Source organism: Andrographis paniculata, unplaced genomic scaffold (genome assembly GCF_009805555.1).
Source record: "Andrographis paniculata isolate CXL003 unplaced genomic scaffold, ASM980555v1 Contig60END, whole genome shotgun sequence".
Lineage (NCBI taxonomy): Eukaryota > Viridiplantae > Streptophyta > Magnoliopsida > Lamiales > Acanthaceae > Andrographis > Andrographis paniculata.
Window position 1 is genome coordinate 4,208,708 of NW_026137596.1, and position 18,774 is coordinate 4,227,481.

General features: G+C 26.6%; 1 protein-coding gene across 1 annotated transcript; it reads left to right on the top strand.

The window, feature by feature from the left end:
- Positions 1 to 5,961: 5,961 nt before the first annotated feature.
- LOC127260197 (LOB domain-containing protein 21-like) lies at positions 5,962 to 6,924 on the top strand. The gene has a single exon (XM_051287908.1). The coding sequence runs from the start codon at positions 6,123 to 6,125 to the stop codon at positions 6,660 to 6,662; it is 540 nt and encodes a 179-aa protein (XP_051143865.1). The 5' UTR covers positions 5,962 to 6,122; the 3' UTR covers positions 6,663 to 6,924.
- Positions 6,925 to 18,774: the final 11,850 nt, after the last annotated feature.

Sequence of the window (18,774 nt, forward strand, 5' to 3'; positions counted from 1 at the left end):
TGAGGTTGTCCTATGTTGTATATACAACAGTCTGGTTTAAGTATAAATTAATGAACAAATAATTCTTTTAGCACATAAATGGAATTGGCCAATTCTGAAGATAAATATGACATTCCTCTGCAGCAGCAGAAAGTAACTTATTGTGTTTTTGGAATCTTGTGACAGCGGTTGTGCGGAAAGTAATTTGTTCATATGCCAAAGTAGAAATAAGGAGATATTTCTATTTAACAATTTTAATTTTAGAAATTTTAGGTGTTAATGTATTGTTGAATATATTCTACATTGAAAATTTGTGGGAACCATTTCTTTTTTATATATATAAGGATGAAAGACTATGCCACTTAACACCATGCGTACGTAGCTCAAAATCTGACCTAATGAGTTAGTTAATAAGTTAGGCTTGTATGTATTTATGTATTTATGTAAGTAAGTAGTAATTCCTGAATACAAAACAATATTGTACATGAATCTCTTTCCCTCTTTCGTCTGTAAAAGTATATATATATAAAACATGCATAATATCCTTGTTATTAATTAAATAGTGGAATAATAGTGGAAGACAAGGTAGGTAGGGCAGAAAGTGGTGTGGTGTGGTCAGTGGTGTATTGGAAGAGCATGATGATGATGCTGATGATGATGGTCACATTAATTAGTTAGGGTAAGTCATGAGTTTGTATATATATATATATATATATATCTAGTAAGTAAGTTTAATTTGGTTAGTCTTATTAATGAATTAACTAATAATGGAAATTGTGAAGACATACACAGGGGTAGTACTAGTACACCACCAAAGCCAAGCCTGTGAGAGTAGAGAAAGAGAATAGAGAGAGAGAGGGGCACAACATAACATTCCAAAGTGGATCTGTTAAAATGAAATAATGAAGTAAGACACATGCATGCATGCATGCATTCACCTATCTATCTATTCTATTCTCATTGTGTGGGGTGGGGTGGGGTGGGGTGGCGAGGTTGATCTGCTGCCCTGCACTGCATTCCTTTCATTTCAGTTCAGTTGTGGCCCTTCCTCCCATCCCATCCCATCCCCGTTATACACTTATTATTATTAGTTGTATGTAGATGTAGATGTAGGTGGCTAGAGAAAGAAATTAAATAGTTATAATAGAGAAATAATGAAATGAAAATTATTTGGAGGGGGAGGGGGTGCAGAGGGGTGGGGATGAGGAGTCCATCAGTGATGTTCCGTTATTTGTTGGAATTGGTAACGACAACTGATTCCACCTACGCTGTGATCCCCATTTTCCACCATTATTACATTTCATTACTCCCTCCCGTCTTGTTGAAGTGACTATTTTTCCCGTTCCGTTTTTCTTTTTTTAATTTCTCTTGTTTTTATTCATTTGTTCTCTCCTCCCCACTGGTATCTCTCTCCCCCACTTACACTTTTATTCTTTACATACATCTCTAATTTGGCTTCTTTTTATCTCTCCAAATTATACTTAATTTTATTTACTCATCCATTTTACTGCATCCCATAGTTTAGTAATTTTACTTTTATTTCTACAATATAATATTAATATTTTTAAAATATTGTACAAAAAAACAAATGATAGATAGATAAATATGGGACGAATGGAGTATTTATTTCAATTATATTATGCATATACCGTTTTTTTAAAAAAAAATCTCATATTTTATATTAAAAGAAAAAAAAAAACATATTTTGGGTGAAAGAAAGCACATTTGAACGAATTTAGTATTATCATTATAAGCATGGAATTGCCATTGTGCTCCTAGATTTGATGCAAGCCATAATTATAATATATATATATATATATATATTATATGTTTGCAGTGGGTAGGGGGTAGAGGGGTGTGGCTACTGCCTAGCTCCTTTGATTCTTGATTTTAAATTTTATTTTTATTTTTAATTTTAATGGTAGGTTACCTTTTCCGTCGTGTACTTTTCTGTTACACAGCAGCGTAATGTTTTTATTCCCTTTTCTCCTCCACAACTATACACACACACACATACGTATGATGATTTTTATTCGATTTTTTACTAAGATTCTGAATTATTACAGAAAAATGATGGAGGAGGAAATTCATGAGTAGTGTGAGTGCTTCGTGATAATGGATTTAATCAAATCAAATCAAAGCAGAAAAATTTTTGCCCTCTTTAACCCATCTACCATATATTATAATACTACAATATTAGGCTCTTTCAAGAATGGAACAAATGATGGGCTTGGTGGAATTTTAGAGTATAAAATATTTGACTTACAAAAAAAAATTGTTGGCACACTTTGTGAGGCAATTTGGGTGGTAGGAAACAAGTTTCATTTCTAAATAAAGTGGTTTCAAAATCACTTTAGGAAAGGGTTTTAAACAAATCCTAATAAGCCAAGGTGGAAGTGGAAGGTTTTTATAGTGAATGTTAACTTTAATCTTGACTTCACATATAATATATATATATATATATATATGAAATCAATATAATAATTTGTATTTGTCAATCATTCAACATTACTAGCATTAGGCGATGCATAGAGAAAACATACTTGTAGCTATCGAAATTTGCCTAAAGTCATTAAATTGATGATACGTGTACTTTCGAAATAGTTTTTTGCAATTTTTATAGCAGAGTAAATAGATACAAGTACAATTACATGACATTTTGTTTGTGACTGTTCAACTGTTTTATTGTAGTAATTTATTTATGTATTTTTAATGTCTACTTTGGTAAATAGTGTGTGTTGCCATTTGGTCTAATTCTCTCTCCTCTCTCTGTCTCTCTAACAAAAATCGGAGATTTATCCCGTAAGGGATGGCCTGGTAGTGTAGGGGTTGGACTTGTGACCGTGAGGTCATGGGTTCAAACCCCCGACGCCTCAGGTCATCTGCTACACATAGTTCGCATAGTGTGACTTTCCCGTCGGGCCTGGTTTGCAGGGTATTAGGTTCTGTCGGAGGTTTACTCAGTGCGTACTTTCGAATAGCGGCTGCGGGTTCCTACGTCATAAAAAAAAAATCGAAGATTTATTAATTTATAATGAATTTTAGTTGGCACACATATATTATTTTTTTAATAAATCAAATGGTTTAGAGTGAACATAATTCTATTTCTCAAGATATTTTGTATTTAATTTTCCAAGTGTGCAAGTAAGTAGTTCATTTAATTTGTTGTGTGTTGTGCATGAATCCAATTAGGGTTTTCTTTAATTGTAAAAAAAGAGAAAATAAAAATGAAAATGGGAACTTGATTGTAATGGATGATAATGAATAGATGTGTAAATATTTGTGAAACATGTCATCTAACTTTGTTGATGAGTCAATATTTGATAGGTCCCATTTATATATTCTCATAAAGCCACAATTGTCTCGTCTATCTTGTTGTCCAACTATCATTTCCCATCATGCCTCATTTATATAGTTTTTTTTTTTTTTGACATTTTATTGTTCACTATGCATGTGTGCCTCACTCACTCACAATTTATATTTCCTTTTATTATTATTTTAAAAATATCTATGTTATTAAAAAAAAAAAAAAAGAGAGAGAGAGAGTAGTTCTCTACACCGATAAGGTGTGGTCAAGTTGGTGTGGCGTTTGAATATTGTGAGGGCCGGCCTTGGGTCCGGATGAAAGATACTTCCGCCCAAGGTGCAATACAAATAGGGTCCAATATATATATATATATATATGTTATATATAATTTATTTGATTAATGTAAAATAATACAATATGATTTGATGGTTCGGAGTTAGAATCTGTGACCATGAGACTGGTCTATAGACTATTGAACTAGTAGCTAAAGGAGTAATTTTTAGGGGATCATCTATGTGTTAGGAAGTGTATAATGGATCCAAAAAGATAAATGTGCTTCTAACCATTCTTGATAATCATACTATTTGTAATATAAAATTCACATGACACTAAAGTGTTATTCAATGCTCTCAAATTAAATTTATAATATATTGAAATTGTTATTCAATGTTTACTCTCACACACATATATATATATATATATATTTATGTATGTATATGTATATTGCATCCTTTCAAAGAATGAAAAATGTAAAGGTCCCTTGATGCATGATGAAATGAAGGTAGGTTAAAATATTGTGAATTGAAGTAATCATTTGCTTTGACATGATCATATCCATATGTGTCCACTTTATTATAGGGTTAAATAATGAAACACATCTACCCAAACTTGTGAAGCTCAATTGTCTATCATTTTTATAAGAATAATAATAATAATAATAATAATAATAATAATAATAATAATAATAATAATAATAATAATAATGTCATGGGAGGATGCTATTTTTAGTGTGAATAGCCAAGGGTTGAGCCACCTTTAGCCACTCACTTTAAACAAATTCATCATTTACTAATTTTAAATTTGAAACATGTTTGATCTTTATTTTTACATTATTCTTAAATATATATATATTTACACATTTCAATACAAATATACTATTTTCCTCTTACAATTCACCCAAACATCACAAGTTTTCAAATTACTTTCATAATTTCTAGGGTTTATTTAGTTTGATTTTAAACCAAAATAAATACTACATAGTTGATTTTCAAACAGATTATTATTTTCTTTTACAAAATATCACATTCTAAACCACTATATATTATTATTGTTTCTTCTTGAATGCAATATATTTTTTTACGATAGAATAATATGTTCTATACAAAAAAAAAAAAAAAAAAAAAAAAGAGAAAAGAAAAGGTTGTGATTATGTTTAGTAAAAAACAATTTGAAGACGTAAATAAACAAAGCCCTTATTATTCTAATATTGAAAGAAAAGGAATAAGTTATAATAAAAATCAAATGCAGTGTGGTACTCACGAATTGCAGACAGTATCATGAAAGTTTCTGAGATTGAAATGAAAGATATATTTCCAAAATAAGGACGAAATGTGACAAATTTATAAAGTTCGAATAGAACTGACCCATTTTTGTTTCAACAAATATGATATATTTTTAAAATATTGTTCAATATAGATTTTAGGCAATGAATTGTTAATACGGGGATCCGGGGTTCCAATGCCCGGATCCCTTCTTAATATTGTATTAGAGCCATGGTGCCCGTATTGGGTTTGGATCGTGTATGGATTTTCGAGATTATCATTTCGAGGGGGGAGTGTTGAATATTGTCCCACATTACTAAATGTGTGGGATCCCCCTAGTATATAAGGGTGAAGGACCACTCCACCTATTACCAATTGGTTTTAAGTTGAATATCCGGATCTTCTTTAACATACACTAAAATAATTTATCCAACTTTTGTATGAGAACTTTTATTAAACATATGAAAGTACATATAACGGATTCTATTTGGCATGTAAATGTATATTATTAAAATATTAGTGACTGCCCCAGATTTCAATAAAATACTCCAAGACCTTTTTATTAAAGAAATAATATTTAATTATGTTATAATTAGGACATAATAATTAATTAGTCAAGAGAAAGGGAAGAAAGGACAAGCTAAGGGCAACATAGGACTCAAAACCTTAAAACTCCATTATCCTTAAAAGGAGTTAAATTGGCCAAGCTATGATAAAAATAATTATTATTTTATATTTATCTTACATTTTTGTGACAAAAATAATTATTAAATATGGTATTTTATATATAAAAAAAATAAAGATGTAAATATATTATATCATTAAAAAAATTGTATAATATATATAAAGCACAAAAGAACAAACCCTAAGCTCCATGGTGTATATATGCTATTTTTGAGTTTTTTATTTTTTCATGCTATCCATTTTAAAGACAATAATTTTGAAAATTTTGATACTATTCAAATTTTTAAAAACATCACATGAAATATATTTTTCTTACAAAATACTATTTCGCATTTTTCAAAATTTCATAACTTCAAAAAAATCTCTATTATAAATAGAGCCATATTCTTTTCAAACCAAACTCAAAATTAAAACACACCCTATTTCTCATTGACTTCACAATCTCACAACACCCCCTAAACCCTAATAACTCCTACACATATATATATATATATATATATAGAGAGAGAGAGAGAGAAAAAAAAAGAGATCAAATTAAGCACGATCGACGACCATACATATATACACATACATATATATAGATATAGTGAGAGAAATTAAGGTCGATAGCGATGAAGAAGCAGGAGGGGCGGTCGTGCGCGGCGTGCAAGTTCCTGAAGCGGCGGTGCATCCGCGGCGAGTGCGTGTTCGCCCCTTACTTCGGCGCCGACGAGCCCAACAAGTTCGCCAAAGTCCACAAAGTGTTCGGCGCCAGCAACGTCACCAAGATCCTCACCGACGTCCCCCACGACCGCCGTCAAGACGCCGTCAACTCCCTTGTCTACGAGGCCGACCTCCGCCTCCACGACCCCGTCTACGGCTGCATCGGCGCCATCGCCTCCCTCCACCACACCATGCTCCACCTCCAGAACGACCTCCTCCTCGCCCAGGCCCGCCTCGCCGCCGCCCGCCCCCCTCCGCCGCCGCCATTGCCGCTGCCAGATCCTTCTGACATTGATCATGCATCCGCGGCCTTCTTCGACAGTATTGATCACGATCATCGCTTGGGGGAATTGGACGCCGCCGTAGCGCCGCCGCCGCCGCCGCCGTATATGGATGTGGCCGAGTTCGACCTGGCGTTTGATCAGTTTAGCCCTCTCCGATTCCCGTAGGCCTGCTGCTGTGCTGATCTGTCGTCTCCATGACCGTTGGATCTTAATTAATTAAGTAATCGATGTATATTTTCATTTCAATTGTGGATCAGACAGAATCTTTTGTTAATTATCTGATCTACCTATCTACCTATCTATCTATCTATCTATCTACCTACTTGTGTTTCAAGTTATCTTTTTTAAGTGGACTTCGATCGGTTTAATTAATTATATTATTACTGTGTCTGCGCGCGCTTTTGTTTTAGTAAACAGTGTAATAGCATTATATTTGTTATCGTTGTTGTTGGGAGATTTGAATATTATTATTTGGTTAATCTGATTAATTTTGATGAACAAATTAAATTTGGGCATTTTTTTTGTCTGTCAGAATTTGGAATTACTTAGTTAATCTGATTGATTTTAACGATCTAAACGACAAGTCACACTAGACGAATCATATATGACAGGTGGATTTGAAGACGTCAGGATTTGAAATCTATGCTCTAGTTGAAATGGATTGTTTTTTGTTTTAACCTTTAATGGGATATATATATATGTATACAACTAATTTCTTTTGAAATTTTAGAAATAATAATATTTTAATTATAGTGAAAGTAATGTAAAAATAATTTTGTCCCTATTTTTTAATGTAAAAAATTATGATATAATAGTAAATATATAATAAAGTTGGAGTATTTGTATTAAATAGTGAAGCCCATAATTATTAAAATTGAAGATGCACGTGTTAATGCCTGACAGATAAAAATGACTATATATGTTAACACGAGACAGACGGAGTAACATATATGTAAATAACATGTATAACATATATCGCAATATACTTACAATACAATATATATTATGTTATAACTCATCATATGATATTCTATAATACAATATATGTTGTACTATGTAGAAATGTATCTTGTTTCCCTTCACGGCATATACTGATCCATGTTGATTTGACCGATCAACATAGAATCCACACTCGATTAATATACTTGTTGTGATGAAATCAATTGTAGCATATATATATATATATATATATATGTTGTATGAAGCTATATTATGCGTTGTTAGTTCATGTATTATAATTATATTTTTGTATATTTTAATTGTTGCCTTCGTATTATATTAATATATTTATATAGTATATATTTCTATATCGTGTGTTTTTGTCCTTATACTCCACCCGTCTCATAAATATAGTTTTAATTGGGTTGGACACGGGATTAAAGGAATATTGATATTATATTGGTAGTTGGTAAAAAGTATGGATAAAAGATTTTTTTGCCCTTATGAGTGTATCAGTGTAAAAAGTTGTGTAATTGTATAATAAAAATGAAAAAGTAGAGGTAGTTTTACGGTGATATGGTTATTTATGGAAACAAGACTATTGTTTTAGGACGGACAAAAATAATAGACAAGACTATTGTATTGGGACGGAGAGAGTATATATTACGTGGAACTATGTCATTTGTTGTATTTGTATTATAACATAATATATGAGTTGCATGTCCTTATATGATGTATTTTCTCTATCCAACAATCTACATTGTATGATATTAGTTGCTGCCATTTTACATATGTATATATTGAGCAATAATTATTAAATATAATATTATATATATTTATAAAATTTTGATACATATAAAGAAAATTTTTAATAAAATATATAATAAATTTTTTATTTTTTATGTTATAATAAAAATTAATTTTAAATTTAATATACCATTTATATTACATAGAATAATTATTTTATTAATTTAAAATTTTATTTTTCAAAACTCAAAGCAAAATTCAAACTCTATCAACACACAAACTAATATAGTAGTAATTAAAAATAAAATCAACTTAAAATTAGCGCTATTAAAATAGGTTGAATCGGTCATGTTAGCCCACCCGCCTTTCCGCTTTTTTATAAGGAGTGTTGAATTGTAATTTTTTAAATTCGTTAACATGCGAGTCATGAGTGGAAGTGAGTTTGTTTGCGGTACAACGTGTTAGTATAGTGTTAGCCCGTGAATTAAGTAAATATAATAGTATGGTATATCTTTAATATTATACTTTTGCACTACTAGAAAAAAAAGGTTAATAATTATGAAAATTTGTCGCAAATTTTAATCCGTGACAATTAAACTTCACCGAAAGTAATTTCATGACAAATTTATGTCATAACTTTTTGTTTTGACTATTCCGTAAGTAATATTTGCAGAAAAAGTTACAAACAACTTTCCGTGACTATTTAAAGTAACGGCTTATGTAACGAAAATATCCAAGATATTTCTATTTCGTGTCTTTTGATTATTTCGTCACAAAAAATGTCACGAAATTTTTTTTTGACTATTTTAAGTTACGGTAAAAATAACCAAAATATTTCCAACATTTTAAATTATTACAGATATTTTCATAGTATAATTTTCGTGACTTTTTAAAATCAAATGTCACAACATAAGTAACAAAAACAACTATAAATTTTTCTTATTATTGTTCGTGGCTATTCAAAGTAATAACAAAATAATAAAATCATCTTCAATATCTTTATTCAATATCGTTCGTAGCTATTCAATTTTTGTTAAAAATTCATGATAATATATTAAATAAATATGTATATATTTTTAAAAGATAAATTTCTAATCAATAATATTTATATAGTTAAATTATAATAACAAACAAAAAGTAATACTTTAGAGTAGATAGCTAAATTGGTACGACAGGTCATGTAAGTCTTTAATAACTATAAGGATTTCGAAAAAAATAATCGTATGTGGTTGCATTAAACAAAAATTATAATATAATATTTTTTTTCAAAAATATAGAATCACGGAATTGTTACAACTTTCGTTAATATAAAGTCATAGAGGTGTAATGGTATTATTTTGTAACTTATTGTCACGAAAATATCACCATTATAAAATATTCACGAAATTTTGTTGCAGCTTCTGTTGCTATATATAGTCACGGACATGTCATGGTATTATACTATAACTTATTGTCACAGAAATATCACCATTTAAAAAAAAGTCATCAGCAAAATTCCACAAAAATAATTCCGTATATTTTTCCGAGACTTTTTAGTAAAAAGTCACCAATTTGTATTAAAACTGTGACTTTTTTTTTACTGTAACTATAGCCTAATTAATTAATATTATCTATGGCATTGCCTTCTTCTCTAACTCTATAGTAGATGTCATTCTTTTCTATATTTTGATTTTTTATCATTTATTTTGTTCATCTTTTATGTTTTATTACATTATAATTATTCTTCATTTACAATTTATCGACAAATTCGTAAAATTAATTATGGTTATTTTTTCATATTTTCTATTGTTAATTTTTTTTAAAATTTATTAAAAAGTCAGTGGTGGGTTAGCCCGTAACTCAACACCTACCGGTGGATACGTTGGGTTGTGCTGAGTAAAATTCAAATTATTCTATCGTGAATCGACCTGCAAATAATTCGTTTATTTATAAGTCATTACGCACTGTGGGTTAATCTATCGTTTCGTCAATTTATTTTGACAACTCTACTTAAAAGTAAATAGTGTTTCATATGAATATTTTAATTTAATATTTTGAATACTTTAAATATTTTTATTGTTAGCTATGAAAAATTGCAAGATTTGCATAGAAAATTATACTATTTATATAAAATGTTATTTATAAAAGGGGAAATGTGGGTCCAATATGAGTGAATAATTTGTGTAAGAACCTTGTACTAAATCGATCATCATAATAAAATAAAAAGTTATTTGTATTTTAATCCAATGTCTAGGTAGCATATAGCTCGATCAAACACAAGATATATAAATAAATAAGGTAATTTTGAATAGTATGTATGCATGCGTTATGTATATATATATATATATTTGTTTTAAATAATCATATCAATATAAAACTATCGTTATTTTTTCATTATTATTATACAATTGTCACTACTTTTTACACTAATATACTTACGAGGGGAAAAATGTCTTCTACCTATACTTTTTACCCACTACTAATATAATATTAATATTCCTTAAATCTCGTGTGTGTGTTTGTGTGTGGAATTGAAGATCCTAAAATAATGAAAGGGTTTCTTAGCCAACCATTCCTTCAACATGGATAAGAAGCAACCAACTCATCCCATGGTCCATGACATGACTACCTTTGCTTCATAATAATAATAATAATAAATATTTTGAACTTTGGAAATAAAAAAAATCTATGTAGAACTATAGTATTAATTAATTTGTATTCGAGAAATTAAATTAATTAATTTATGTTGAAGCATCTTTATTCTCATTTTCAACTGATTTTATTTATGATACAACAAATTTCAATGTTTTTTTAATACATATTATGTGAGATAAAATAAGATTTCCTTCGTCCCATGTAATATGGGCACGTTACTGTAGATACGAAAATACAAAAATTTAAGTAAAATATAATTAGTAAGTAATTAATAAATGTATTAGTAAAAATAATTATATATTAAAATTATAACTAAATAGCTTAATTAATATTAAAAAAATTATCAAATTTAAAATGAGATAAAAATGTATAATTATATTTTTTTAAAAAAAAAAAAGACATAATGTTGGACAGACGAAAATAGAAAATAAGGATAAATTACATGAGATGGAGTGAGTATGTTTTTATATATAAATAGTTGCACTTGTAAAATAAAAATAAAAAAAATGAAATTTCAAAACTAAGAACAATATATTTATATATACAAATCGTGTGTATAATTTGTTATATAGATCATGGCTTCACTTTATCGCTTGATTGATGGTGAATTTGTCTGTTTAAATTACTCATTAGTAATAACCACACCTATATATGTATAAATTTCATCGAAATAAAATTGGATAGATAATACTCCCTCTGTCGTGCAAACGTGTGCTAATTTAATCAGGCACGAGTTTTAATAAAAGTGAGTAATAATTGTTAATTTTTTCTTTTATAGTAAAAAAAATAAAATAATAAAATAATTTTTTACTTAAAAAGAAAATAAAAATATTTTTCGAAGATAACCTAAAAAAAAAAGTGAGCATAGATTTGAACGACAGATGAGTAATAATAATAATAATGCATGGATGTGAGCTACTAGAAAAACAAAATAAAAGAAAACATTCTATATATTAAATATTGAAGTATTTTAGCATGTAATTGTATAATTAATTAAAATAATCATACTATTATATTAAAAAAACACACGTTTATGTATCCTTCCTTCATCGCATGCTTTTCTTTAGTTTTTGAAACCTTAGTTTTGGACATGGAAAGATAATCAAAGAAGAAAAGATACAATTTGGGCCAAAAATTTGGGCCCATTAATCGAAAAGCCTGAAATAGGGTAAAAGCCTAGTAAGATTGAGAAGGGGGGAGGGAGAATTAGTTAAAAAGATTATTAGTAAAAATAATTATTATATAATAAAAATAATAATAAATAAAAAAGATAATTAGTAAAAATAATTATCATTATATAATAAAAATAATAATAGATTAAAATAAATATAATTGAATAGTTTAATTAAAATTAAAAAAAATTATAAAATTTAAAATGTGATTAAAGTGTATAATTTTAAAAAATTTGATAAATTATGCGGAATAGACAAAAATAAAAAATAAAAACAAAGTATCTAAAACGGAGCGAGAATAATGCTATGTTTGAGTTGGGTTGAATTGTTGTTTTACACATGAATCAATTGATCTTAGACTATATATGTAAGGTAAATTTTAAAGTACCTATTTGTGTCTTCAGTATAAATATACAAAATATTTTACTCCCTCTGTTCCAATATAATAATTTATTTTTGTCCGTCCTAAAACAATAGTCATATTTTCATAAATAATCATATCACCATAAAATTACTCCTATTTTTTCATTTTTATTACACAATTGTCACTACTTTTTACACTAATACACTCACTAATATAAGTCTTTTATCCATACTTTTTATCAACTACCAATATAATATCAATATTTCTTAAATTATGTGTCCAACTCAATTAAAACTCAATTAAAACTATATTTATGGGTCGAAAAGACTATATCTTATGTATTCTTTTATGTTAAATTAAATTATACTTAATGCATTCTTTTGGGAAGGGAATTTTTTAATCAACTGTATGAATTTAATAAATGTTGATATTCCATTAATTTCATAGTTATTAATTTCTTGATATATATATATATATATGTCAACATTTTATTGTACTAATTACTTAATTTTTTTAAATTCAATACATCATATTTTTTTTATGTGTCCTTTATTACAATACATCATATTGTTGTATTATGAAGATAAAATATTATTATCTCCGTCATGCTCTAACGGCTCGTTTTTTTTTTTGTGTTAATTTTAAATATTAATTATTATATAAAAATATAATATAAATTAAGAAAAAATTGTAAAAATATTTTTATTAGTGTTTTATAATACTAATAAAAAAATCTTTGTACAAAAAAGTATACAAATATAAAAATATTTTTAATATTAAATACAATAACGCAAAATATAAATGTGATCCTTACAGACGGACGGAGTAGTATTTATTAATTTATGCAAATTCTAACATTTTAAATTTTATAATAATAATGTTAAATACACTTGAATATTAACATTTTAACTATAGACAATGATTTACTATATAATACTCCCTATACAATCAAATTTTTTTAGGATAAATTATTTTTTAGTCCCGTAACTGACCCCCTTATCACTTTAGTTCCGTAAGTAGGGCCTGTCGCAAACTAGTTCCATAAGTGAAAAATTTTCATTGTTTTAGTCATCCGGCACCGGAGATGCCCGCGTGGCTCGCCGGAAGCCACGTGTCCGCCAGGTGTCCCTGACCTAACAGCGACACCTGGTGGACACGTAAATTTTATTTATTTATTTTTATTTTTTTAATCTTTCTAATTTTTTTTCATTGGACCAAATAAAAAAAATTAAAACGACAAATAAAGTTAAAAATAAATTATAAAGGCAGATAAAATTTTTTTAAAAAAAAAAATTTAAAAAGTTAAAAATAAAAAATAAAATCCACGTGTCTGTCAGGTGTCGCTGATCTGGCGGACACGTGGACGCCGGAGACTAAAACAACGAAAATTTTTCACTTATGAGACTAGTTTGCGATATGCTCTACTTACAGTACTAAAAAAAATAATTTACCTTTTTTTTATTATTATTTGTTAAATTTATATATATTATATTTATAATAAATAATTTTATCTATTCATCTTTTATTTTGAATTTTGATTGAATTGGACTAAGTATAATTAAATGGGCTAAGGTGGCCTAATGAAAGTGTTTAAAGGATAATTAACTGAGGTTCTATTCAGTTAAGTGTTTGGATTTAGAGGATTTTGAATTTATAATATGAATTACGTCTAAGACGACATACTTAGGTCTATGTATAAGTATTTTTCACGACGTTAACTACATGAAGTGAATACATTGTATATATAAATGCGTAAATCTAATTAGTCAAAGATTTTGTACAATTTAGTGAAATGACAATCAAATAGAAAATAATTTTAAGGGTAAACTGTTTTTTTTTAGTCTCGTAACTGGACCTCCTTATCATTTTAATCTTGTAAGTGGAGCTTGTCGTAAAATAGTCCCATAACTGAAAATTTTTTGTTGTTTTAGTCCTCCAGCGCCAGAGATGCCCGCGTGGCTCGCCAGAGGTGACATGTCCGACAGGTGTCGCTGACTTGGCAGACACGTGGATTTTTTTATTTTTTTTCAGTTTTTTAAATTTTTTTTAAAACTTATTTTTAATTTATTTTTAATTTTATTTTTTTATTTTTTTATTTGGTCCAATTAAAAAAAAATAAAAAATTTTAAAAAATGAAAAAATAAAATAAAAATCCACGTGTCCGCCAGTGAGCCATGCGGGCGTCTCCGGCACCGGAGGACTAAAACAGCGAAAATTTTTCACTTAAGGGACTAGTTTATGACATGCTACACTTACCGGACTAAAATAATAAATAGATCAAACTATAAAAAACAGTTTACCCTAATTTTAATTTGAGTTTCACAACCATCGGGACATGCATGCATGGACAAGTATTTTAAAATTCAAATTAAATGCTCTCTCCGTCCCGCTGCAAGGGTGTCATTGACTTTTTGCATGATAATATTTGAATATTAATTAGTATATCAAGACCTAGTACAAATTAAGAAAAAAAAGACAAAAATATATTTATTAGCCTCTTATAATACAAATATAATGATATTTATAAAGTAAATTATTCAAATTTAATAATATTTTTTATGTCAAGTAGAATGACACAAAAATCAAATACAAAAAGTGATTCTTTTTCGACTCAATGTAATTCCAATATGCATATATATATAATACAATGAGTTAATGTGTTTCTTTTTATTTGGTTTGAAAATTTTTGATTTGATATTAAAATAATATATAATAACATATTTTATAAAAAAAAAATGTATTTTGTTTTTTTAAATCAAAAGAACCACATAGATTCAATTATTGGTTTGAGAATAAAATGTAAGTTTTTAAATTTCATAGGATTTATGTTGATAGCTTTTAAAGAATTGGGAAAATATTTTGGAGAATTGTGATATTTGGGAAAATATTGTTTAATAAAATTGTTTGAAATAATATATATATATTATGTGAAGTATACAAAATTGTATAAGTAATATAAAAAATATTAAGTATGTATAATATTATTTTTTTTTGGAAAAATGTATTATTTGGGAATTGTAGAAGAACACACACTTAGAGAAAATATGTTTTACTATTTTAATAATAAATATTTTATGAACTGGGTGTGTTCTTCCACCATTTTTCTCCGTCTGTTTTTCAAAAAAATTAATATATCATATATATTTATTATTTTTATATTTTCTACACAATTCACTATACTTCGTATAAAAAAAATATTCATTCAATTTATCTCACAAAACAAACACACTTACTTTATTAAAAACATATATTGGAAATGATAAGGATGGTAAGAAATGTTCTATACTCCCTCCATCTCATAACAAGGTATTCATTTATATTTTTTGCTGTGTTGATATTTGAATAGTAATTATTATATAAAAATATATTAAATGACAAAAATACTTCTATTAGTGTTTTATAATACTAATATAATGACATTTGTACAAAAATTATGCAGATATAATAGATATTTTTAATGTTAAATACAATGACGCAAAATACCTTATTATGGGACGGAGGTAGTATAATATTTTAAATAAATTATATATATATATATTAAAAACCTTACACATTAAAACATTAAATATTTAGCTGAAATATTAAATACTTTAAGTATATAATATTTAATCTTTATTAAATTTAAAATTTAATACTATTTCTTGACATAAAATCAAATAATAGGAAAATATTATAAATATTAAATATAAATAAATCATTTCTGACCAATTTAATGCACCCTGCACTGATTTTAAATTTTTCATGCCAATAAATTAAATGATCGGTAGACAGTTTGGGGGACAATCGAGGAACCCTAAAATATCAATTTACAAGATTCACAATATCAATATGTATTGTGTACATTTTTTTTTTTTATAAACTAAAATAAAAAAATTAAATATTGTTCAGGCACATTTCTTGCGTGATTCAAACTAAATCAATAAATAATAGTTTTAATTAAATTTTTTAATAAAACCATTTGGGACTTTGAATTGAAAATATATTTACAAATTATAATTTTAATTGATGAAAAAAATACAACTTTATTACACACATTGAAAATGAAAATCTCATAATTATGGTACTAAACTTGATTAATTCATTTATATATAGGCACAAAATTTTGCCTATTTTAATTGTGACAAAAAGATTATCAAGTCATGTTTTGAATATATGTTTTTTAATCTTTTATTTAATTCCGTTCTAAATAATTATATATTTATTCCGATCCTATCATTGCCTGTTTAAAAAAACTCAAAAAGTTTATTAATTATTAACCTTTTTTTTTTTTTTAATAAATTCTATAATGTTTTAATAACATCATTTTATTATTGAATAATGACCTATGACAAACAAACTTATATAAGTTTGTCCTCCGTCCCTTAACAATCTATCTATTTTTTTTATTTTGGTACGTTCCATAATAAAATATTTATTTCCCTTTTTAGTAATTATAATATCTATCTAATATTACAAATACTCTTCCAATTTATAATATATTACACAAATGTTATTACTTTTATATCATACAATACTAATAGGGTTAATTTAATCTTTTTACCTTTATTTCTACTTTATCTCAATATAATATTAATATTTCTAAAACTTCGTGTAAAAAACAAATGGATATATAGATATGGGACGGAGGAAATATATTTTAAAGAGCCTAAATTGCATAAATGTTGGACAAAAATTGTGCCTGCCTCGTTTCATTTACAACCAGAAAAATATAAAAGAAATTATAGAAAGATGTGGATGTGTTCTTTTCCTTAAAAAAATACATATTTTTCCAAAAATATATTTTAAAAAGAATAATATAGTACATATACTCATTATTTTTATAATATTTACACAATATCATATATCTTACTTAAAAAAATATATCTTTAAATTATTTCACTAAATAAACAAACCCTGTGTTTTTTTGGTTTGGGTTTGAAATTGAGTGTATTCTTATTTACATTTTAATTTAAATATATTTTGATGTATTGTTTTATAAAAAAATATTAATATACTTTTATTAAAAATTGTAATGTAGTTTTGATTTTGAAATGCAAAATAAAAAGCATTTTGTTGATATTTGAAATATAATTTGTACAATTGATGCTCCGTTAAGACAAAAGGGTTTTGAAATTGGTCCGATAAAAAAAAAGGAAGAAAAAAAAAACTATAAAATTTTGGAGTTTTTGAAAAAAAATAATTGAAATAATAAAAAAATAATATTTAATTTAATATTTTAAGGAAGAATCAACTGTATTTTATGAGATCACTCTCCCCCAATTCAAAAAATAATTTTTTTTTACCATTGTCTACTCAAAAATATTATTATTTTTATTTTAATAAAAATAATTATACATTAATATCAAAATATACTTAAATTACAGATATATCATTAGTCGTACAATTACTTTATAAATAAAATCAAATGACAAAAATATTAAAATTTTTTACATATTTTTACTAATAAATAAAATATCATTATTTATTAATTTATTATAAAACTCCAAATAGTACATTAAAAAAATGGACTAAAAGAGTAGTAAATTTGAATAGTAACAAAAATTTTAAAAATGCTTGTGTAAATAACATCAATTATAGAGCTTAATTATCACCAATGTCCATGAAGTTTTAAAATGTTTGAAATTTATACATTGATTATAATGACCTATGTTCGTTCGTTCGTTATTGTTATCCCCAATTCCCATGTATGATTGAATATAAATTTCTTATCTAAAACATTATTTAATATTGAATTAAAATAATCGAGACTTAATTGTTCCATAGTCTACTTCTCTCCTACTATATATATATATATATATATATAGCGGTTACTGTGCTGAATTTAAAATTTAACATTGTGTTAGACACATCATGTAATAACAAACAACACAATGTATTATTTCTGACAGTATATTTCTTATATTAATATATTACAAATACAACACATAAGTTAGCAATACATGTTATAATCACATACATCACACAATAATTGATTTTAACATATTATATATTTTTATACAACACATATAATTTTGAACAAATAATACATACTTTTATTTCAGACACAATATGTATTATATATAATAAGAACATATATTATATATATTATATGTGCTAATTAAAAAATTCAAGGAAGTAACTATTCCTATATATATTAGGAATGTTGAGAGAGAAGGGCAAATGGTATTGAAAGTCGAGGATCTTGTCCTCTTTTTTACATTACATCGTGATTTTATTATTATTTAGCACAACGCTAACAACATATAAATTTATACAAATAGTACATAAACTATGGCAATTTTCTTATATATTAATATAATACATTAACTAATAACGAATTATAATAAATTATACAAAAATATATTATAAGTAATCTCAACATAGAATATATAAATAGACTAACTACATATCTTGTATGGTCAATTTTTTCGTACATTATGTT